Source organism: Dysidea avara, chromosome 9 (assembly GCF_963678975.1).
Source record: "Dysidea avara chromosome 9, odDysAvar1.4, whole genome shotgun sequence".
Taxonomy (NCBI): Eukaryota; Metazoa; Porifera; class Demospongiae; order Dictyoceratida; family Dysideidae; genus Dysidea; species Dysidea avara.
The window spans coordinates 32,513,612-32,537,774 of NC_089280.1; the positions used below are offsets into that span (position 1 = coordinate 32,513,612).

The 24,163-nt window shown below is 39.2% G+C and overlaps 2 protein-coding genes and 1 pseudogene across 11 annotated transcripts in view; 2 read left to right on the forward strand and 1 right to left on the reverse strand.

Annotated features, from left to right (window-relative positions):
- The window catches only part of LOC136267074 (receptor-type tyrosine-protein phosphatase S-like), a 336,067-nt gene that overhangs the window by 157,679 nt on the left and 154,225 nt on the right, over window positions 1-24,163 (forward strand). For all 8 annotated transcript variants that reach the window (XM_066062127.1, XM_066062124.1, XM_066062129.1 and 5 more), the window contains one exon: window positions 18,586-18,846. In XM_066062127.1, coding sequence (XP_065918199.1) covers window positions 18,586-18,846 — 261 coding nt within the window. The remainder of the gene's footprint in view (window positions 1-18,585; window positions 18,847-24,163) is intronic.
- LOC136267079 (uncharacterized) lies at window positions 402-5,938 on the forward strand. 3 transcript variants are annotated; one of them, XM_066062140.1, is made up of 12 exons: window positions 402-555; window positions 865-993; window positions 1,046-1,111; window positions 1,172-1,227; window positions 1,275-1,311; window positions 1,446-1,475; window positions 1,613-1,663; window positions 1,717-2,001; window positions 3,586-3,768; window positions 5,293-5,412; window positions 5,458-5,552; window positions 5,602-5,938. In XM_066062140.1, the coding sequence occupies exons 1-12, from the start codon at window positions 534-536 to the stop codon at window positions 5,860-5,862; spliced, it is 1,335 nt and encodes a 444-aa protein (XP_065918212.1). In that variant the 5' UTR covers window positions 402-533; the 3' UTR covers window positions 5,863-5,938. The 3 variants fall into 3 exon arrangements, with proteins under 3 accessions (XP_065918212.1, XP_065918213.1, XP_065918214.1); XM_066062141.1 differs by having other exon boundaries at window positions 5,464-5,552; XM_066062142.1 differs by having other exon boundaries at window positions 5,470-5,552.
- LOC136266485 (uncharacterized) lies at window positions 6,365-7,868 on the reverse strand (annotated as a pseudogene).

A 24,163-nucleotide genomic window follows, 5' to 3' on the forward strand; every position in this document is an offset into this window, starting at 1 on the left:
TTAGATCCTTCGTCATCTTCTAATTTTTTCAGGTACAATTTATTAAATTGCTGTTATTTATCATTGTTATTTTAAAAATAATTATTATTGTTATTATTATTATTATTATGACATAATCTTGACCGAATTTTGTACTTGATTGCATAATAATATTACAGGAAACTCTTTGATTGTAAGTCAAGCCATTGATCCACTGATCTGGTTCAGTTGCTGGGTATATTACAGATACAGTCACTTAATAATTCAAACCCACAATTGTTCTTATTTACTTCAATTGTACTTCACTTTTAAATTGACATGGCTGCATGAAGAGCTATTAAGGAAAAAATACAAACTATGAAAGAAAATGGTATGCTATTATATTGATTGATCTGACTGCATACTGTGGTTTTATTAAACAGAGTTATGGAGCTTAGTGCACTGGGAAGCAGAAAATACTGTCACCATCCATCCTGACAGTGAACTTCTAGAAAAGGAGCAGCCCAGTGCTGTTGGTGTTAACTGCAAAGTGCAATTTGGTAAAAAAAAAATGTATGGGAGTAATTGCTGCGGTAGGTAAGCTTAATATCAATAATACATAATTGCTTTAAGAATATATTGCAAATATATCACACCTTTAACTAGTCACACCTCTCAAGTAGGACAATTAAGTAATGGACAGCCCAATTCTTCACATTTTTGTTAATACAGTGAGCACAGCTATACTGTGGCATTCAACTATAAGCATAAGTATGTATACGGTGCTTGACTGTATAGCAGTCCCATTTAAAATGCGATGGTTTCTACCAGATAATTTATTTTCATAAATTTCCAAGGCGTTCATGGGTTCCTTTGTATATTGTATGTATATCTATACCTATATAGGTAGAAAAGAAGAAATTACTAGATTAGAAAGGCAGTTTTTTAGTGGCATCTATACTCCATTTGAGACTGGATCCAGACAGGATGACAGTAATGGTGACGAACAGCAGGCTGTGGTTGAACAGAATATCAGTAAGTTGGCTATTATGATAAAGAATACCACAGAAATAAATTGTCATTGTAGATAATAATGACAACAAGGATGCCGCTCCACCTCCTAAAAGGAAAAGAAAGTTGATTAAGGACAAAGGTGGCAAATTAACACAACTATAATACATATTTAATCTATTATCTTTGTGACATATTGTAGTAGTACAACAAGAAAAGGCAAAAAAACAAACAAAAAAATCAAATCTTTTGGAAAAGGTAATGTGCACTGTGTGTATTGACTAATATTTGTGCAACAACCCCAGGAAAACAGAGTACTATTGAAGGTGAAGCAAAAAAAAGGTACTTTTCATTGTCTTTTGGTAATGTATAATTTATACAGTAAACGGTAATGTATATTAAATACAATAAACAGTAGACGGTACTTACTATGTGCTTTGTTCGTTATGATAACAATTGTTATTCATATATTATAGAGTCTGGAAAAAGAAGTATAAAAGCCAAAGGTATGCACAAAATATTGCATTATACAGCAAATGTAAATAATGCTGTAGTTCTGTGTTAATCATGGCAGTATTTGTCATTAATGAAGTGTTAAGCATGGTTGCATATAATACTACATATTTGTCACATCTATGTAAAGGAGCAATCCTGACAACTTGTGCTGGTGGTCAAAGTTGCATAACTGAGACAGGTATGTACTTAAGACTAGTGCATAAGTTATTATTTTTACCTGTATACTTATAGACTCAACGACAGTTCTAATGACTGCCACAACTGCAACAACTACAATGGGTAACACCATAACAACTGTAACAACTCCATCAAGTGCAACACCTTCCATAACTACCACAGTTACCACTAATGCAGAATCAATAATCATGCCAATAGTAGCTCCAACAGTGTACATCTCTGCTGCTGGTTCTATAACAGCAACCAGTACAACTACTAGCTATACTTCTACGATGACAGAGTCAGTGGTCAGTGGCTGGGACAGAGGCAAGGTGCTTTACGGAGAATCATCCTACAGTGGTATGTAGCTAAATAAAGCCTTATTAAACTGCTGTTAGAGGAGTGGGGTATACCTGTCCAACTAAGTGGACAAAATTAATCCAGGTCATTGCGCTTTGATAATGGAGAATAGTGTATCCAACTGAATGATAGATGTTTGGCTTATAAGCTAAATTCAAAGCGATATATTTTCACAGAAGCCTATTGACTCCTTTCCCACAATGACATCTTATGACTTCATGAGCTCATACTTTGTGATGAAATATTGCTCAGCTAAAAATAAAGACTTGGTTTCTTCTCCATTAATTTTCCATAGGTTACCAAGGTAGTTTTGAGCATTGTTCTGGGCACTGGTATGAGTTATTTGTGTATCCTGTATGGTGCATGTGTGCTTGTGTTTGTGAGTGCTGTATGGTGAGAGTGTGTGTGTGTGCAGGGGTGGATCCAGGGGGCTGGCAAGGGGAGGGGCACAAACAGGTTAAGTTGTAAGTGGTTGGGGAGAGCCAGATTCTCTAGTTCAGTGCTGCATTTTTGAAGCAGCAAATAATCACCTATTAGTAGTGTCTCACTGTTGGTTTTTTGCCATTTTGGCGTTTTCAGATGGTTGTGAAGTCTTAAAAGTTGATAAAAGGCTCAAACAAAAGCAACACGATAATTATTTTACAGGCGCTTAATATGCACGAAAGTGCTGGGTGACAATTTCACAGACTTTGGTTCGCTTTAAGTTCAGGGTGAATTTGTAATAAATTGCTTGCAAAATGTGCATATTTTCATGAGTTTCTTGGCCTGACGTAAAGTTTGGTAGCTATTTTAATCAGAAGTATGGCTGGCTCCTCCACAGTATGTGTAGATGGAATGTGATTGCTGTGAATTAAGGATGACCATACTTGTAGCTATACCAGAGACAGGTTGGTGACCATAGGGAGGTTATGTCTACACAGAGTATTAATGTCTAAATAGGTGAATAGATATGCAGTAGTCTTAATAAACAAATGAATACAATCGAAGTATGAAATCACTGCACAATGACTAGAGATTACACAGTTGCTCTGTAAAAGGTCACTGATTGTATAGGACACAATAGAACAGCTTACAAGTACAGCTCAAGCCCTATGGCACATGACACAGTCAAAGGTTCACCTTGCATTTGTTTATATGCATAATAATAGTGTAATTCTATTCTGTTATTACTTGTCTCCACTGAAATTTAAACAGGCAATTAAAATTCTTTTATCCATGTCACACTTGGTTGGCATGATACATCAGCAAATTTCTGAGGATTTACTGAGTGTGAAATGTGACAGTGCTGCTAGTGTTAATAACTAATGCACAATATTAGCAGGAGCTTACTTCGGCGCTTATAAGCTCCTGGTATTAGCCAATGTAAATCTTTGCTGATCTTGAAATTGGATTTGTTACTATGCTCAGTAGTACCAGCTATGTGTAGGAGTTGAATGTATCACTTGTTTATGCAGCACCTTCCCCATGGGCAATATCTAAGACTGCAAATTAAAATTATTAATTATGTACCTTGGTGGAAATTGAATTAGTGGTTGTAAGCCTTTGTGGTACATTTTTAAGTGACATTGATACCATCTTTTTTAGAGTGGAGCAATGAGCAGACCTACAATGGCCCTAACAATGACTATGACCATTATGATGACTATGACCATTATGATGACTATGATTCTTACAATGGCTATGATTCTGATGACAACTATGAGGCTTATGATCAATACAAGTACAGTGATTACTGTAGCCAATCTCATGAGCATGGAAGAAATGACTGTGAGTGTACTATAGTTGTTATGAATGAAAGTATAGCAATATGCTTTACTATATTTATGGCAAACTAGCTACAAGTGCTACATAGCCTAAAAAGGCTTGTCCATAAGCACCTAGTGATTCCTACTTGCTGATGCAAGTCACAAAACAATTTCTTGAAAACCTCTTTCATTATGGTTACATGGGTAGGAAATACACCTTGTAGACTACTGTACCAGAAGCTTGGAGTGTCAATTACTATGATATCATTACTGGAGTGGGAAGTACATTATTTGTGCCACCAGTCTATGAAACTAGTTGCCTTAATAAATTATGGTCTAGGAATAACTGACAAGGTCAATCAGAGACTTGCTTATAACCAGTATGGGTGCACAAGGGTAATTATTTGCAAAATGGTAGCAAACACTATTATACTACCAGGGCATACAAAGGCAGTTTGTGATCACCAGTATAAAATATTAAACATTCAGAACAGTATGGAGGCTAGCAGTGCTATGAAAATTTGGGCTGAAAACTATCCATCTAGTAGTGATGGCTTTATCTTGTGCAACGTGACAGCAATTCAAGTAGTTATAAGCTGTAATGCTTGATTCTGCAAACACAATAGCAAATATTTTGCTTTGCTATACTGTTAGTGAGATTTTATCCTGGTCACTTTGCCTTGTAGCATGCTACATTGATACATTAAGATCTTTCAGAAAAATGCTTCCATGACTAGACCTTTTCCCATATCAAAGTTTATATACTATATTTTCACATATGAAAATGTAAATTTCACTCTCTTTGTGTCAATTTGCAGTTCTATAGATGATAAACTGTGTGTATCCATCCACTTCAATGAAAGGTACTGATGTATTTTAAAAACATGCTAATTTGTATGGAAACCGATGTGTGGTTTAGAAGCATGTATTATGCTCCAGACATTGGTAATCCTTAATTAAATTCCTCATACCTCCAATAATCTTATAGTAGTGACCAAGCCTATGGATTACTTAGTGCAGGTTTTGCCGGGTTGCAAGAGACACATTAGCTGAAATAAATTAGCTAATACAAGAGACTTCTGATGAACCATTGCTAAGTTAGAGATGCTCTTAGAAGGGAAAGACATACTCTTAGTCAGGACAAAGCTGCTGTAGGATCATTAAATGTTGGACTAACACCAAATAAAGTAGTACAATGACATGTTATCAGCTTTACAATAGGACATTCTGAAGAAAGCAAAGATGTAACATCTAATCCATATTACATATGTCTGTTTTACGAAACTGTAGATGTTTTCTACCCAAATGTGTGCCAATCCTCAGTTAAGCTTTTGTTCAAGCAGAAGTAGCTGTATATCTAGTCTACAGTATTTGATTTTCACATGATCAGATTATACTACCAACTTTTAATTATAGTTTTCATTTAACTTATTAATTTTTTCAGATATATGAAGTTAGAAAATTTATGGTGAGGGTGTTAAATAGTATTGAATGAATATGTGTATTCCCTCGTGATCACATAAATACTATTAGTAATTAATTGTAGATCATTTAGGATGGCGACTATCCAGAATAGAGGAAGGGGTGGCGGCATTGCAGTCTAAAGTGGCTGCAATGGAGCAAAGCATTGAAGAAATACGAAATTTTGTCTATTCCGGGCAACACAGTAAGTAATGTTTGTTTTCTAATGTATAATGGTTTAATTTTCTAGCTATAGCACCAGCAAGGCGTCAGTTACCTCAGCCTTTGCAAAATACTCCCCTACTGCCTCCCAGAATAGTAGCAGAAAAGTACCCTAACTTGAAGGTACATACTACGTGAAATTTTAAATCACCCATTCTTTCTCTTATTCCAGGTAAATTCAAAGATGCCGACATTGGCTGTCAAACTTGCAAAAGAGTCCTATTTTGGAAAGCAGCTGATGAAAGACTGTACTGTAAGGGGTACCCGGGAGCAACCAGGTCTGCCAGCTGAGAAGCTGGCAGAGCTAAAGCAGTTTTTGCAAAGCCTCTTCCCAAAGATGCCTCAACATGAGTTTGAGGCTACCTGGAAACAGTGTACTGACTCTATTGGACAGGCTTGTAAAGCTTTACGAAATAAAAGACATAATTTATAATCAGGTTGCATATGTAGTGTTATTGATTTTAGAATTGTGTGGAAGACATTCTGTAGAAATTAGAAACTTAGTTGAATAGGTTTACGACACTGCTTACAAATGAAGTTTATTGAGTTGTATCATTTTGTCTAACTTGCTCTCTGTACAAAAGCAAGTAGGAAACTACTTTTGTTGTCTTTTGGTGATACTTTCTTTGTAAGTGGTGGCTTTTAAAAAAGCCGTTTAATGAGGCTGCGGACTACAAAAATCCACTACCATTTAATAGCCAGTTGGCTCCCCACGAACATCTATTACCTTGGGAATCACCTTCCGTAGGTGGCGAATATACTTTGTACATTTTGTGACATCAACAGTCCGCCAAAACTTTTTGATTCCATCTATCAAGTCATCCTTGCTAGTGGGCTTTACTTCCCTCCTTATGTACTCCTTTAATTCATGCCATAAATTCTCGATAGGATTTAAATCTGGGGATTCTGCCACTGTCTTCCACCATGTTACTTTGTTATCCTTTAAGAACTTCTGCGCAGCTTTGAGGTGTGCTTAGGATCATTGTCCTGAAAGTACATAGCCACATGTGTTACACACAAAACTACAGCACAACCTAGCTACTGGAAACTTAACTGCATAAATCTGTGCTGGCTTCGTGGAAAATTCTCACGGATGAAGGGTAATAGAGCAGTCTGAAGGATTTCCACAAACAAATTAGCATCCATGATCCCTTCAAAAATCACAATTTTTGTGGGCCCTTTGAGACTTATACCTGCCCAAACGTGGACCTTCAGTGGGTGTTTGGGCCTATGTATATATAGCTACGTACATAAGACATAGTATTTATAGCTATGAACCCACCTTGGCTTGCTTTTTGCAGCTTGTCCATCTTTTCTATAGCAATACCGTTTGTGAGTCTCCATTTGAATGGAGCTCTCGTCCGTCCATATCACATCTTGGAAACCATTTTCAGCTTCGTTTAGGTACTGCTGAGCCCAAGCTAGACGTTTAGCCTTGTTGGCATCTCTGATCAGTTGGCAGTATGCACTACCGCGAAAAGTCCATCCAAGTTGTAAACGGCAGTGCAGCACAGTGCTTATAGACATAGAATATCCCTTCTCCATCAACAGCTTGTGTAATTGGTATGCAGTCGTTTCGTCATCTTTCTGCATCTGCGCTTCTACGACTGTTTTCACTTCAGCAGTAATCTTAGATCGTGGTCCAGATCCTTCGTGCCTCTTGATAGTACTAGTAGATTCATAGCACTTCAAAAGTTGTATACAGCCACGCGAGTTGTTAGGATGTCTTCATCTTGTAGCAGCTTGGCAATTGTAGGCGCTTTCATTCCTTGAGAGTAGAAAAATATTGCTCGTTGCTTTGCATACGCACTAAGCACCATGGCTATGTTAACTATTAGCTAACTCTACTTTCCACAACATCTATCACGTGATTTTTGCACTCGCAAATCCGTAAATAATAATGATAGATTTTTCTTATGTAGCTAGCTGCAGCCACCGGATTGGCGAAGAACTGCACTACGTAGCTTGTTGAAACGCACGCCGGATAGTTAGCATAGTAAGCTCGCCATACAGAGTGTATAATGACTAGTTATCTAAAGCGTCTCATAACTCTTGCTGGCCAGTTTCAATAGTTTATGGCTCCTATACCCATGCAGCTGTCGCGTATATAATAATTATAGATCGTGGATGCCATACTGTAATTCAATGTACACATATACAGCTTTATTAAAAGGTGTGGTGCAATCGCCGTGTCGCCGGCTTTGATCCATCTATCTGCTGCAGCCCTGCAGGTACAGAAAAACACACATGGATTAACAACAGTAAAACCATTTACAGTATATACGTGTGTACGAATCGTAATTACGCATCATAAAAGTAAAGGAAGTACGCGTTGTAGTTCGTGATACGAAGCGTAGATTATCGTAATTTATTTTCCGTACTACGCATCGTGGTACGAATCGTAGTACGATACGAAACGTAAAGTTTTTCATGCAGCCTACTGTACCACACGCTTCACATTAGCATGCTAAAGCCCAGAGTGGTACCTCTGATACGTACGTTGTCAGGACCTTCAAAACCCAGACCTTCAAATCTTTTTGTATGTCCTGCCAACTAGGATGTTTTGTTAACTTGTGTTCTACTATGTTATCAAAAGCAATACAACTAACATGGGCGCTCTGCAAGAGGTTCCACTGTGGTCTTAGGGCGCATTGTGGACCATCGGACACAACGCACTCCTCCAAGTGGCACCCCATTTCTCCGATGGTCCTAATTGGACCCATTGGAACCAAGGAGTGAATACCCAAGGGGGGCCCTTGGACTTCTATTTCCTTAACTTACAATACTATTCTACATCTTTTAAATTCTGCAATGATAACATGTAAAACATTTTAAATGAACACCACATATACAATGCCAATAGCCAATACACATCAGTTACTAAAGCACACACATATGCTTCACAATTAGGAGGTTACTACAGACTAATAAACTGCCTAGCCCCCCCCCCCAGGTTACTTTCCATGTGCCACCATATGGGTTAAATTCCATATGGTTACATTTAACACAGCCAGTAACATAGCCACAGACACTAACATACACATTGCAATATATTTTAAGAGAAATACTTGTCTGCTGATAATACATTACATTTTTTACGTGGCCTGCATCAGTATAGCACGTATGCATAGTTGACAGAGTTACCATGGACGCTCCACCCTTATTATCTTTCATGGGTTGGCCTGCAATGAGTGCGCAACATGATGCATTGTGATTAATGTGCTCAAGGGGAATTATGCCTGCACTCGTTTGCCCGTTATAAAACTGCACCAGTACAACACATATGCATAGTTGATGAGGATACCACCATAAACTGCATTCACAGCCACACCTATAGTTTACTGTAGGCTATAGTTTTATTGCACCCCGTTCACTGTCAACAACACATTTAAAAGCAAGGACCTGAAAATAATGGAAATTTCTGACATTCGTCAACTCAAGTAATGAAGTGTTCAACTGTACACACATGTGGTTAACAGCCACGTGTTGTAACCAGTGAGGGCCATTCATGGCACACCACGCGCATGTGCCATGCAGCAAACTTGGCGTGGGCCATGCAATACTGTTCCGTGACAAGCGCCGTGGTGCTGCAGGGCGCCACGCCAAAAATGCCATGCGTGTGTGAATTTATAAATGGACTGTACTGTAGTTCTCGACAGTGGAAGTGTGAAACTGCCGTGGAAGCATAAAAAAACAAGGTGATTCTAATTATGGACAAGCTAGCTGTGAAATCCATGAAAATTTCTTGCCTTAGGGTAAACATATAGCAATGCCATTACACAACACATACCGCAAATTTAATAAACATCACTTCGAATAGTTTAACACCAAAAGTGTTGATTTCTTGGATGTCTGCATGATGACACAACCACCAAGGACTTGGCAACAAATTCACCTGAATTGCAGTTATTATAAATTTTGCCATTTACGTACCACAACAGCCATTTCTTGGCCGCCAACTTGGATTTCACATCTTTTTTCATCTTTTTGTACCCTTTTTTACAGCTTGGCTGTTTTGGATTAGATATTACAGCACTATAAATCAGACGTTGAGGTAGTCCTGGGTGATACTGAAAATAATGCTATTCGATATATCGACAAGCTTATATTCACGATATGATTAAATGTTGAGTATAATTAAATTTGTCAAGCAGTGAGACTAGTAACATTACATAGCACATTTTTGCATCATATTATATCATAGAATGTGAAATGGTGCCAGACAGGTAGTTGGAAAAGGCGGATACGGTCGGATGTGAACACGGACACGGACATTTTCAAAAAACACTTTTACTTTTATATAACAGTTATTTTTCATACCTAACGCTGTTTTTTTACAGCAGTCTTCGCTTCCAGACCCAGGCGTCGATCTTGTCATAACACTTATCCATATATAAGCGCATGTGCGAAGCACTCTAAAGACTATATGTGACCGGATCTGTGCAAACAGGACATAATTGCATATTTTTCAAATTCCTGTTTATTAAATATTTATAATCTACTTAGCCAAGTGTACCCACTGGCAAAGTTTCAGTTTCATATGCCAATAACGTTTGGAGTTACAGCCTGCAAAGTAGCAGCAACAGAAAAATCGATTTGTACAGTAAGTGTAGGGAAAATAAATTACAGGAGCTTACAAAAATGCTTGTAACTTACCAACCGATTGAGGTATGGAGCTAAATGTTTCACCATCGTGTTCTCCATGAACAGGGAATCAATTACTGGGTAAGTTTTCCTTTACTCATCCTTCTTCATTGTATACAAAGGCGAAATTCTTGAAGAAAAATTGATAGCGTACGATCGCTTAAACATGACATAAACAAGTGCTCATAACTTAATGTATCCTTGGGCCTACTGCAACGAAACAAAGATTTTCCAACTCCTCTTGAGCAGGCGAATAAGATGATATCCAGGTTTTTATTGTTAATGCCTTCCTTCACCAAGAAAGAGGCGTTCAAAAAATTTACGGAGTTTTTTCAATGATACGCAAGTATTTCACCCAATGTATTCAATGCTTTACACTGTAAATTTAGGGTTGTGCGATTATGTCGCTTTTTCGCAGATCCAATCACATAATATAGTGTTGTATACATGCTCTAGAAATCTAATTCAGAGTCATAGAGATTAATCTAGCATGTCCCAACCTAATCCTGTAGGCCAGTTCCTTGAAACCCTCAACACTGGGTATAAGTGCCTGCGCCTTACACTAAAAGGCGTAAGATTGTGGATTTGGCCTTCTAAGCTAAGTTGCATGAACATACAAGTTAATCTCTACAACTGCATAACTCTGTATTAGACTTTAGAGCATATGTACAACACTATATGGTCTTTGGCATGCTGTGGAGTGCTGGTCTAGTCCTTCACACGAGCGCTTATAAATGGATAAGCGCTATGACAAGATCGACGCCTGGGTCTGGAAGTGAAGACTGCTGTAAAAACAGTGTTAGGTATGAAGAATAACTGTTATATAAATGTAAAAGTGCTTTTTGAAAATGTCCGCGTCCTCGTCCGCATCCGACCGTATCCGCCTTTTCCAACTACCTGTGCCAGACACCAGCTGGAATTTGTCCATAATCAAATTGCCCTTCCTTGTAGGTATATAGCAAGGGCAAGAAACACAACCACTAGCCAGGCGATATTGGCGATTATATTGTCTAGACGATATCAATGTAATTTATTGTATCACAATAAATTGAAGTTAACATGCATGCTGCAGATATCACGGTATAGCACTATAAGAACTTGCACATAATTGCTGTGACCTAAGTGCACGCTATAGCATAAGGGTGCGCTATGACCTAAGCACGTGAAGTAATGTTGAGATGGTTTCAAGTATGGTGTAATCAACAAACTGGTTTAACAGGTTTGCGGTCACGTGACATGCCATGTTCTTGAAAGGTGAATGGCCTAGTTAAAGAAAAGTTCTAGTAGGTGAAACAAGACCGCTAGTGTCGTGTTGCGTACCGGGGACAGTGGTTGGTGAACAAAAAATGTGCCACTCACACGAGTTGTTAATGAGCCGAGCTACCATGGCCAGAGGTTCTTCATAGCAGTCCTTCCAGCCTACGGAATCGATCAAGATGGTAACAAGAAACAAGGTCGTCATTGCTGGAGGTTCATTATAACCGGTAAGCTCGTTCCTTGTGTGACACGTGTTGCATGCGGCGCACTAAATTGATCGCACCATTACAATAAGACGAAAAGCTATCGAGGGATACTGGCCAAGTTCTCACACATGTTCTGTAAGAAGTTTAGCATAATTAAAGTGACGCTGTGATGAATTGCTGTACTGGCTTAGTCTTGTCATTAGCATTCAAGCTTGTCCTTTAACGTTGTGTTGTTAGCTTCCGGGCTTGTCTGTTCATGTTTGTCATAAACCTCTGGGCTTGTCTATTCAAGTGTTGTCAGCTGTCACTTTTGTTTGTTTAAGTTGTTTAATTGTAATCAGGGTGTAATAAGCTTTCGCCACTAGCATGTTTATATGCACAGCTAAAATGTGCCTTGATTTGCAGGTCTTGCTGTGTTTATTTTATATGCTATGTATGCCACTACTGTTGCTCATGCCTTAGTTAAGTGCTAGTGCTACATGCTGCTATCACCTAAGGCACTGCTGCATGATGATGATACATGAATGTTATTGTGCTTTAATAATAATGTGTTACGTCAATGATTTGCCAGCTGTAAGTGCCCCTACTATTCAGCTTCTATTAGGTCACTGACACTAGGCACTACTTATGCTTGATACATATATAGGCACTGGCTAGGTTACGGCTAAGGGTCACAGATGGTGTTATCAAGCATATATTGCTGGTAAAAGCAAAATCAGAAACTCGTAATGGTTTAATGCTATCGCATTGAGAATGCTGCTGCATGATATGCTGCCATTGCATGATTGAGAGTGCTGCATTGCAAGATATGCTGCTGTTACATGTTTGGCTGAGACTGCTGCTGCATGATATGCTGCTGTTGCATAATTGGCTGAGAATACTACTGTATAAATGTAGTGCTGGCAAAAAAAACCTCATGCGTTCTAATTACACTGTATTTGTACACTCTTCCATATAGTTTGGTGGCAGCTGAGGGATGAGGATGGGACCACAACCAATGGTCAAGTATTTACTGGACAAGCTTTCTCCGGTAGCATATTATACGTAAGGCTTACAACTTTGTATGTTTGATGGCTGGTTGCTCGCGAATTGTTGCAAGTCTATGAGGCTATTGTGCTTTTACGCTATGCAAAGTATGTTGCATGATTCACTTAAGAGAGTACTGCTGCATGAATGTTATTGCTGCTACTATTGCACTGAGGGTGCTGCTGCATGAATATTGCTATTGCTGCTGCCAATGCACTGAGGGTGCTCCTGCATGAATACTGTATTTCCAAAAATCGATGCAGCAACTATTCAAACTCGACTACCACTTGATTCTCGTGAACGATGTTTAAGCCATTATTTTCACAACCGATTGTGGGACCACTCAAGTGCTGCGACTATTAAAGGTGCAGTGTTTAATCAAGTAAATGCGGTATTGCTGCTGCTGCTGCTGCTGCTGCTGCTGCTGCTGCTGCTGCTGCTGCTGCTGCTGCTGCTGCTGCTGCTGCTGCTGCTGCTGCTGCTGCTGCTGCTGCTGCTGCTGCTGCTGCTGCTGCTGCTGCTGCTGCTGCTGCTGCTGCTGCTGCTGCTGCTGCTGCTGCTGCTGCTGCTGCTGCTGCTGCTGCTGCTGCTGCTGCTGCTGCTGCTGCTGCTGCTGCTGCTGCTGCTGCTGCTGCTGCTGCTGCTGCTGCTGCTGCTGCTGCTGCTGCTGCTGCTGCTGCTGCTGCTGCTGCTGCTGCTGCTGCTGCTGCTGCTGCTGCTGCTGCTGCTGCTGCTGCTGCTGCTGCTGCTGCTGCTGCTGCTGCTGCTGCTGCTGCTGCTGCTGCTGCTGCTGCTGCTGCTGCTGCTGCTGCTGCTGCTGCTGCTGCTGCTGCTGCTGCTGCTGCTGCTGCTGCTGCTGCTGCTGCTGCTGCTGCTGCTGCTGCTGCTGCTGCTGCTGCTGCTGCTGCTGCTGCTGCTGCTGCTGCTGCTGCTGCTGCTGCTGCTGCTGCTGCTGCTGCTGCTGCTGCTGCTGCTGCTGCTGCTGCTGCTGCTGCTGCTGCTGCTGCTGCTGCTGCTGCTGCTGCTGCTGCTGCTGCTGCTGCTGCTGCTGCTGCTGCTGCTGCTGCTGCTGCTGCTGCATGAGTATTGTCGCTGCTGCTATTGCTCTGAGGGTGACGCTGCATGAAGATTACGTCTACCACATGCATGTTACCACCATTATTACTGCTTCCGTTAAAGCGTATGTATTCCAGACATCAATTGGTCGATACGCAATACTGCCCAAGTGTGGCTACTACGGCGTCTAGTGACCCCAACCTGATCCCCTCAGTTGCCCAATTCCATTTGTGGTTGCTGCATGAATGTTACTATTGCTGCATGTATATTATAGCCCCAGCAGAAAAAAAAATCTCCACTTAATGAAACATTATTGCAGCCACCACTGCTGTGAGCTTAATGATACCACTATTGCATGATCTACCAAGAGTGCGGAGACTAGCGGAGTACTGTGCGATGCTCTTGCTGCTGCATGATATGCAACCTCATGATATACCAAAGCACTGCTGTATAATATGCAACCTCATGATATACCAAAGCACTGCTGCATGAATTTTGTGGCTCCTGCATGTCTGCTATTACAGTTGCCACTACTATTGAACTACAACTCTGCCGCAAATAATTTACTTCTACTGCTTCATTGCTAGTATTGCTGCCACAGCATGTATGCTCTTCACTATAGCCTTGTGAGTTATCACTGCTTCTGCAGACAGGCATGTCCTAACTGTTGCATTCATGTAATACCATGTTTATGCGACTGCTACACTATTTAGTGACCACCTCAGTCGCCTAATCCCACTCTAATCTTACTAGCTCATGCATTATCATTACTGTCACTGTCACTGACATCATTATACTTCCATGATTGACCTACTACAAATGTGCAACCACTCTCCAATCCCTTCCACACCAACCCTCCCCCCCCCCCCCCCACTTTATGCTATTAATTATGTACCTAGTGGGTATTTGTTTACATTTCTATGGTCAAAAGTGTTTTTTCTTTAGTAATACTATTATCTCCTTAAACATGGCAGCTCTTAGACGTGCTTGGGTTATTCCATTTCCACCTTTGCATACGTGAAATTGCCACCGGTTAGTTACATTGCAGTAACTTTCTGTCGTTGAACATGCATATGTGACCACTGCACTTCAGCTGTGTTACTCTCTGCAGGCTTGCTCCATGCCCATGCATATGCAGGTTCATTGGTGGCTACAGGCAGTTAGGAGGTGCGCATATCTACACCAAGGTTGCACATCCCTTCTCCATGTATATAATAACACCTTACTATAGGGTTTCCTTTCACTAGTTTAACAGTAGGATAGGTGTCATTGTCTAGGGCCCCTTTACAAGCTTTCCATACCTCTGCAACCTATCTACATTCTTATGCAATTAAATATTTCGTTCGGTTGCTAATGTAACTTGTAATATCTCCAGTATACACCAACTGTTGCATTCCTATAGCTCAATGGCTGTTGCTTTCATAGGCATGCTGCATACTCAGGATTATGCATATTCTATGGTGGCTGCATGCAGGTAGGAGGCTGGGTGCGTATATCCATACCAAGGTTGAATATAATAATATCTTGCTATAGTGTTTCCCTGGTTTAATGGTAGGATAGGTGCCATTGTCTAAGGTTCTTTGCAAGCCTTTCCATGCCCTCTGCAACTCTTTAAACATTTACCAGCTCGTTTTGGGGTACATACCTCCAATGCTCAGTTACACTTGCCTTCGTCAGTACATAGTGTCTGTGTGCACAAGAATACTCTTGTACTTTAAACTTGAAAGCATCTGCATACAATATAAACTGCTACATGTCTAAAATCATTGCAGGCTTTTATACTACATATGTAACCTCTTTAGCTCTAATTGCAAGTTTCCTCGTGTTTACTGTCTGTATGTATAGTACTTGGCTGTATTCAGACTTGGAATACAACTATTGCTGCTGCTTATGGGCTTTTACATTCATGTTCTGCTTACATGCTTGCAAAAATGCATATCAGTATTTACAGAGTCACTTAATGTTCACTAATATGTGCATACATTTGTTGCTGCACACAGATAGTTGACACTCGCATACAATCAATTGGCAGGCCTACTGTGTACATTGCATTCATGTCATATTTACACACTCCTTTATACTTATGCTATACCTGCACACTCCTTGGTACTCACAGGTTCTCAGGCATTAGTCCCTGCTGGTCCTGCAAAAACTCTGCTTAGTAAGATACTTACTGCTATTGGTACACATACAGGCTCACTTAGTTGTATTCTCATTTGGTATTGTCGTAATTTTCTATATACCATCGGGATGTGTCATATACTTCATGCATACTTGTGCTATGTGTGGTTATTATGACTATAATAATATTACTGTCTGTGTACTATTATAATTTTATATGTGGGGTACAGCAAGCTCGGGCAACTGGGGAAATTTGGAGGAATTTGGGTGAATTAGATGCTAGTTATGTAGCTGTAATGCCTTATCAATTGATGCCAATATTAATGTTCATGACATAGCTTGGTCTGTCATTTTGGTTGCTAGTGATCAATTGCTGCAATTTGACATGTCTTAGCAGTTTGCTATCATCACTTGCAAATGCTATGTTCATTCATCTACCCTATTTATGGAAGAACTTACTGCCCGCTCTATGATTTCCTCAGTTGCCCGTTATTCATCCAAACTCATTCGCTCTATATCACATATTATATGATCTATACATTGTCATGTCATGCACGATCTCATGTAGATATAATCTTACTTGCTATTATGGTATCATTGTATTCTTTAGCATGATTGTTGAACTTATATATTGTCATGTACACTACTGGCTTTATTGGAAAATGTTATTTGATTAGCATTAGGAAAAAGAGTAGGCAATGTAGAGCTTGGTGTGGAGGAAGGGTGGATAGCTAGGTAAATAAATGTATTATATATATGAGCACATATGTGTAATTTAATCCTCTATAAATGGTGGCAGTTGCCACTATTCCCAGGGGTGGGCCCCAGCAACCAACATGTTAATTGTGGTTCTATAATTTACCTCGATATGATATATTGTGTAGTTCAATATATTGAAATATTGTCCAGCTCAACATTGAGGTGCAAGCGTTTATAATATTAAAAAAACTCTCAGTACAAGCAATGCATCTACTGTATAGTGTGTAACTCTTATATTTCTGAACCATTGGTAAAGTGTTCATTATTGAGAAACCACAGACTTGTCTTGGGTACAAATGCATGTACAATTATAAAGTGATATCATGAAAATATATACTGGCTATCAAGGTGCCCGTGTATCCTTTTTGAGGAGGTCTGTTGCAGAGACAAATATAGTGTTCAGCAGTAGACCCACCATGTCCTATCATGTGCAGGCTTGATTGTCTGTGGTAGGACAAAGGAGAACATTTCAATCGAGTAGGGTCGGAATGCACTAGTTAAATCAATGTCACTAAAACTTGTATCGATTGCACACAGCATTGATGGTTGCTGTTGTTGTGAGCTACGAACTGTTGCTAATTGAATGGGAGCAGACCTAGTGCTTTCATGGCCACCCCCCCTTGGGGTTGTATGAATGTAGTGTCTCCTAGCAACCAAGTGGTAGTTATGATTAGCAGTACAAGCCAAAAATTAACAGATAAACTGTATTCTTTAGGCTTCATCCCTTTTCTTTTGATAGTTTAGCTAGGACATTATGTCTTAGCAAACTGATTTATGGTCAGACATGCAGACTATATATTCAGATGGCAAATGTTTGGTGATCGACTGTTATATTTGTCTCTGGGACTCTGTTGTACCTATGCAGCCATGTACGTAACTTGAATAGTGTGGAGTGGTGCTATGTATGTAAGTGCACTATGGTGGGATTTGATAAATAAGGTATTTCTGAAGAGATGGTATAACATTCACATGTTTATGGATACATGGTTATCACATTAATTTTAAAGTCCACCTGTCTAATAAAGACCACTTTTGGATTTGTTAGAAAGGGTTGATGCTTTGATGCCATACATTAATATTCATATACAGTACCGCTCAAATGTAACATTGTCTTGCAAGAGTGAGAGTGATAAAAAAGCTTACTAATTAAAGGGCGTGGCACCTGTTTTGCTTGCAAGTATTCATCCCAAACAAAATAGGATTAATACTTGCGAGTGAAACAGGTGCCACGCCCTTTAATTAGCAAGTTTTTTAATCACTTGCACTCTCGCGAGACGACGTTACATTTGAGCGGTACCGTAAATTAACTGCAGCACATAGATGGCCTTTCAATACAGATGGTCACTAATACAGGTTGCACTGTACCTAGACACCTTAACTCTGTAAGACAAACTTGGCATGGCCTTATTGTGAGTGGTTATTGGAGGTATATATAACACTCCAATGCAGCAATAATAGGCTACAAAATTCCACCACATGCCACAACATAATTTATTATATCTCTTAAGCCCATTGTGGTCCCACCACAAAATTTTTATCAGATGTACACCATGACCCAATCATTATTCACGAAAAACTTTGAAGAATTTCAAGCAGCATTTTCCAAAATAGAAAGGATTAAATTGTTCAATACAGTACTTTTGAACTATAATTAAGTAGATATCCCATAATTTAGGGATCACTGGAAATGACGATCAACAGTCTTCTAGTAGTGAAAATTGTGTTTAAAAATATTTACACAGTGCAAAGTTACAGTCGATTTTGTAACTGGAGATGGACCAATCTTTCACAAAATCTTCAAAATATTTGTGGTCATAATCATAAACTATGGGATGTATGGAGCTAGAAAAATTGCATGAGTGATAAGCACCACAGGTACTACAAACACACCAAGTTTCGTCAAAATGCGAGAGGCGGCCCTAAATTCCTTGTTGATTTGACATGGAATGATTACTTGAACACTACTTAGCAAGGAATAAATGGGTACCTGGTTTATGGAAGGAACACATCTTGCCTTGTTAGAAACTGCTTTATAATAAACATGATATATATTTATTAAAATTTAGATGGTTTCTTATATTTTGCAGGTCCTCCATCAATCACTACACATCCAAGAGATATCACTATACCACAAGGGACTACTACCACTCTTACATGTAGTGCTACTACTCGGGGTGGTACTCTGATGTATTCCTGGGAGACAAGATCTGGTAGTAGTTGGAGTACTGTCACTAACAGTCCATCATACACTACTAATAGTAACATGGCAGTTGGACAGTACACATATAGGTGTAATGTGAGCAATGAGGCTGGATCAGTTGTGTCTAATGCTACTGTAAATGTGTATGGTGAGTATTGATTGATTGATTTATTATTTTATACTCACAACAATCGACACAATGCCGTTCCTCCTTGTTTGAGTGATACAAAAGAATAACAGCAACAAGCTATAAACATACATGCATAAATATACACAAAGCAAGATAACCAAATGTTGCACACACGCACACGCACATACATGCACGTGCGTGTGTGTGTGTAACGTTTGATTGTCTTGCTTTGTGTATATATATGCACGTATGTTTATAGCTTCTTGCTGTTATTCTTTTGTATCATTACTCAACAAGGAGGAACAGCATTGTGCCAATTGTTGTTAGTAAAAAATGATTAATGGAGTTTAACTAGTTAAACTAGGTTAATGTTGCAGTCAAGCATGCGTGAGTGTATTATGATAGTGACTAACCCGAAGCTCTACCATGACTAGGGGGGAGATTGGGCAGGCACACACGTGAGAAGGGTTGGCAATGATTGGAGAATAACATTGTGCATGCGTTACAAGAAAAAGGCGCGTGTAGAGGTGTTAGAACACATGGTACTACATGGCATAGTGAATCTTGTCCCACCCATACCACTCCCCTCTACCAACTATCTCATATTAGTATTTTTAGAAGATGATAATCACAAAGGGATTGTTTGGTGGGGTTTAATGTAATGTATTGCCCAAAAAATAAATGAATAGAATAAAATTAATAACGGGGGTGTGGGGAGGTGAAGCGTGTACCACAGACAGTCCCAGCAGGGAGCTTAGTAAATCCCCCTTTTTTTCCATTGTCTTTTCCATCTTGAGGCTAGCTCAGGGTGTGACAGTGCAGGGTTTCTATTAGGAACATTGTAGTATGCGGAAATTCTTGTGGCTTCAGAGAATGTTAGAATCCCCAAGCATTCCTACCTCCAAGCCTTTGTAGTAAAACATGCTGTATACATCATGTAAAATTGTTGAAAAGGGGCCTATTTGAGAATTAATAGGAGAATCCATGGAACCCTGCACACCTACCAAAACAACCACCATCTGTTGACGGTGGCAACCCACTCACAACAGGGTAAGACCTGCTGACCGGGTTAAACTGACAAGCAACATTAACATAGATAACAAGAAATAGCTTTTTGCATAGTCTTGAAAGTCTCTAAAAGAATGTAGTTCTTTAATGTCAGCTGACAAGAAATTCCACAAATGAGTGGCTTTGTACCAAAAAATCTTTGTGTAAAAGTTAAATTATATCTAACCGGGTTGGCAAAATAATTATGTAGAAGTCCTAGTAGACTATTGTGTTATCAAACTGAAACGTTTTTGACATCTTGCATGTGTAACTGGATCTATAAAAACATGGGGTTTTTTTACTACTGTGTCAGTATGTGCGCAGCCAAGTGAATTGTGAAGTTTCAACTTCATATACTAGCAACAGTGCTACAAAGTACATAACAACAGAAAGAGTGATTTGGACAATAAGTACAGATGTATTGTGAACAGATTCTTTACCCTTTATGCTGTGTTTTATATACCACTTTAGCATGGGTTGCCGCTTAGGGTTTAGCGTACATATGGCCACAAACAATATTGTTTAACATGCTGATCGGTGTGGGAACACCCTGGGGCGGTGTGCACTCGGCATATTCGAGCAGTGCACACCCCCGGGATGCAATCACCACTTACCATGTATTTAGTACGTGTGCATACAAAATAGATATGAGTATATAATATTTTCCTAGCTATACACACCACCTTTCCACCGCACCTAGTTCTATTGCCTACTTTTTCCTAGTTCTAACCACGATAACATTTTCCACAAAGCCATAAAGTGTACGCAACAACACCAAACAAACAAACACTCATGCAAATATCTACCGCATAACATATTGCACAATTGCCATAAAATATACGTACATAACAGCACAAAACACAAATGACATTCATACAGATATCTATACATAAGTACTTGGGGAAAGGGAAACTGAGGAAATTGTTGGAGTAGGGCATAATAACTTTTGCACAAGCCACGCAGACAAGCATTGTGGATATGGCACAATACATAACTGGATTTACAGTTGACCATGAAGTAAATATGTCTTCCAGATCTACGAAAACCCAACACAATCGCACAATTTTCAAATTCCTGAATATTTATAATCTACGTAGCCACGTGTACCCTCTGGCAAAGTTTCAGCCTCTTATGCCAATAACTTTAGGAGTTACAGCCCTACAAAGTAGCAACAACAACAAATATTGATTTGTACAGCAAGTATAGGGAAAATAAATTACAAGTGCCTACACAAACGGTTATAACTTACCAATAAAGTGAGGTATGGAGCTACAATTTTCTCCATTGTGTTTGCCAAGAACAGGGAAATTAATTTCTGGGTAAGTGTTTCTTTTACTCACTCTTCTTCACTGCATACAAAGGCGAAATCTGTGAAGAAAAATTGATCACATACAATTGCTTCGACATGACATAAACAAATGCTCATAACGTCAATATCCTTGGTACTACTGCAACGAAACAAAGATTTTCTAACTCTTCTTGAGCAGGCGAATAAGATGATATCCAGGGTTTTATTGTTGGTCCCTTCCTTCACTAAGAAAGAGGTGTTCAAAAAAGTTACGGAATTTTTTTTTAATAATGGGCAAGTATTTCACCCATACTTTATGCTATAAATTTAGGCTTGCACAATTGTGTCGGGTTTTCGCAGATCCGGTCACATATATGCATAGCAACACAACGTCATAGCAGCAACCAATGAATAATCATACAAGTTAAATTTAGCATAATTGATTTGGTTTGGCCATGCACAGATAATTAGCACTTCATCCACCTGTCCTTGGTCCTCAGTTGCCGTTTAACTATATTATGTGTATCTATAAGTTCAATATTAGTAATTGAATGCACAACAACCAAGCGAACAGTGTAACTAAGTTATACATACAACGGTTCAATTTTTTATATGTGGACAACCATACAAAGCGCATACAACAATATATGCACTGGCACATATACTTAATGCATGGTTTCTGGTGGGAGGGAAGGAAGAAAGTTTTCTGTCTGTGAACATGCTATGCACTATGGCATGATCTCGTGATCTCAAACCTGTTAAGCCAGTTTATTACAATGAATCATTATGACATCATTACGTCTGATGTATCCTACAAGATTGGTTTAAGTTTCACCTGAAACAAATGCATTTATTTTAGTTTGTGGTGCTAGCACTGGCTACTTTGCTAATGTACAATGCTGCTCTAATGGATCTTACAGTCATCTCCTGAATTCTGTGTTGCTGAATTTAGTTACTTTACCTGAAAGGCTGTTTATCACTAAGGGTGCTGGCTTCATTTATCATGGTATGGTACATGGGTTTGCACTGTATCCATTCTACACCCACACCAAGGCATATTAACTTCAATTTATTGCATTGCAATAAATTACATAATGCGTGGCTCTGATGCCCAACCAGCTCAAGGATATGATATGCTTTTACTCATTATATTGAGCAACATGCAGGATTTCATTGTAAGATTCAGTAGTAGTTTCTTAGCCAGGCTGAGTGTAGTCACAAAATTATGACAAGTAAATTGTGACCTAATTTTAGAAAACCATCGATATACGTACATTTATTTTTATTGGTTCTTGTTGTCTACAGGGACAGAGGAATGGATTGGCTAAGTTTTAGCTTCATAAGATAAGCACTGTGGGAAATACAGCAGTAGACAGCCGGACGAGCAAATAAATCAATATGTACAGAAGACACCGAGAAAATAATCTACAGGCGCTTAAACCATCATAACTAATGGTGTATGGAGTTGAATCTTTGCTCATTTTTTTGCCATGAATTTGTGAATCCACCAAGATATAGGTTTTACCAAAGGCATCTTCTATGATCCAGAAGGAAGACGAATTCATTGGAGAATAATTGTCATAAATTCTTTTTATCTCCGCATTGTAAACAAACGTCCGTAACTCAGAAACCAACCTGTATATGAAGGTGAAACAAGGAATTTTAAACTCCCTATGAATAGGGGAACACGATGATGTCCAGGATTTATCCACTGGAGTGTCGATTCACCGACCAGCAAGGCAATAAAAACTTGTATAATTTTTTTTTACTGAAGCTTGTGTTTTTACCCATTGTTTTTGAATGTGTTTTATTACAAAAGTACTATTGTGCGTAGATCGATGGTTTTCTAAAATTAGGTCACAATTGTTAACAAAATATTTTCTATGATGAAAAATTACTAAATGGTTGTTAATTTAGGCAATCAGTGAATGTGTACTAATCACATATTTGCCACTGGGCAGACCACAGAACAATAACGAAAATAGGATAGTTTACGCTTCCGGTAGCAAATTTAGTAGCCTTTATGTAGTGCAAAAGTGTAAAAATACAAAACTCAAACCTACCATCACAGCCATTTTTTGGCTGCCACCTTGGATTTCACATCTTTTTTCACCATAGCCTTTTTAAAGGTCGCGCTCTTTTTTACAGCTTGGCTGTTTTGAATTAGATAATAATTATGACATGTCCTCTTTCTCCTACAGATAGACTACCTTGAAGCAGAAATCATTACAAGGTAACTTGTTTGGAACTAAACTCGCTACAGAGTGACTTCCAATGTAGCTGGACTCTCCTTAGTTGTAGCTGAACTCTCTACAGGGGACTTGTTTGTCGCTGAATGCTCTAATGGGTGGTCTTTTGTAGCTGAATTCTACAAGTGACTTGTACTCTCTACAGTGTGACTTATTTAATACTGAACTCTCCACAGGATTATTTCGCTATTTGTTGTTGCTGAACTCTCTACAGGGTGACTTGTTTGTAACTGAGCTCTCAACAGGGTGATTTGTTTGTAGCTGAACTCTCTACAGGATGACTTATCTGTTGTCAGGGTGACTTGTTTCTCTTCAGGGTGACCTGTTTGTAGTTAAACTCTCTACAGGGTGGCTTGTTTGTAGTTGAGCTCTCTACAGGGTGATTTGAACTCTACAGGATGACTTGTCTGTGGCTAAACTCTCTTCAGGATGACTTGTTTGTAGTAGAACTACCTACAGGTGACTTGCTCATAGTTGAACTTGCTACATGGTGATTTGATTGTACCTGAACTGTTTAATAATAGAATGACTTATTACATAGCTAAATGTTCTATTAGGATGACTTCACTAGTAGAGTATCTCAATCTTGCACTTTTTGCACCTAGTTGACTTCGTAGTGTAACTCAGTGGTTTCTGATATGATTCCTTGTAAACTACTGAAAGATCATTCTAAAATAATTCATCTACCTCTCTACCTGATTCCATTAGCTAGTTTGCCTGGTATGCACAGTGATTAATACTTTTTTGTTAA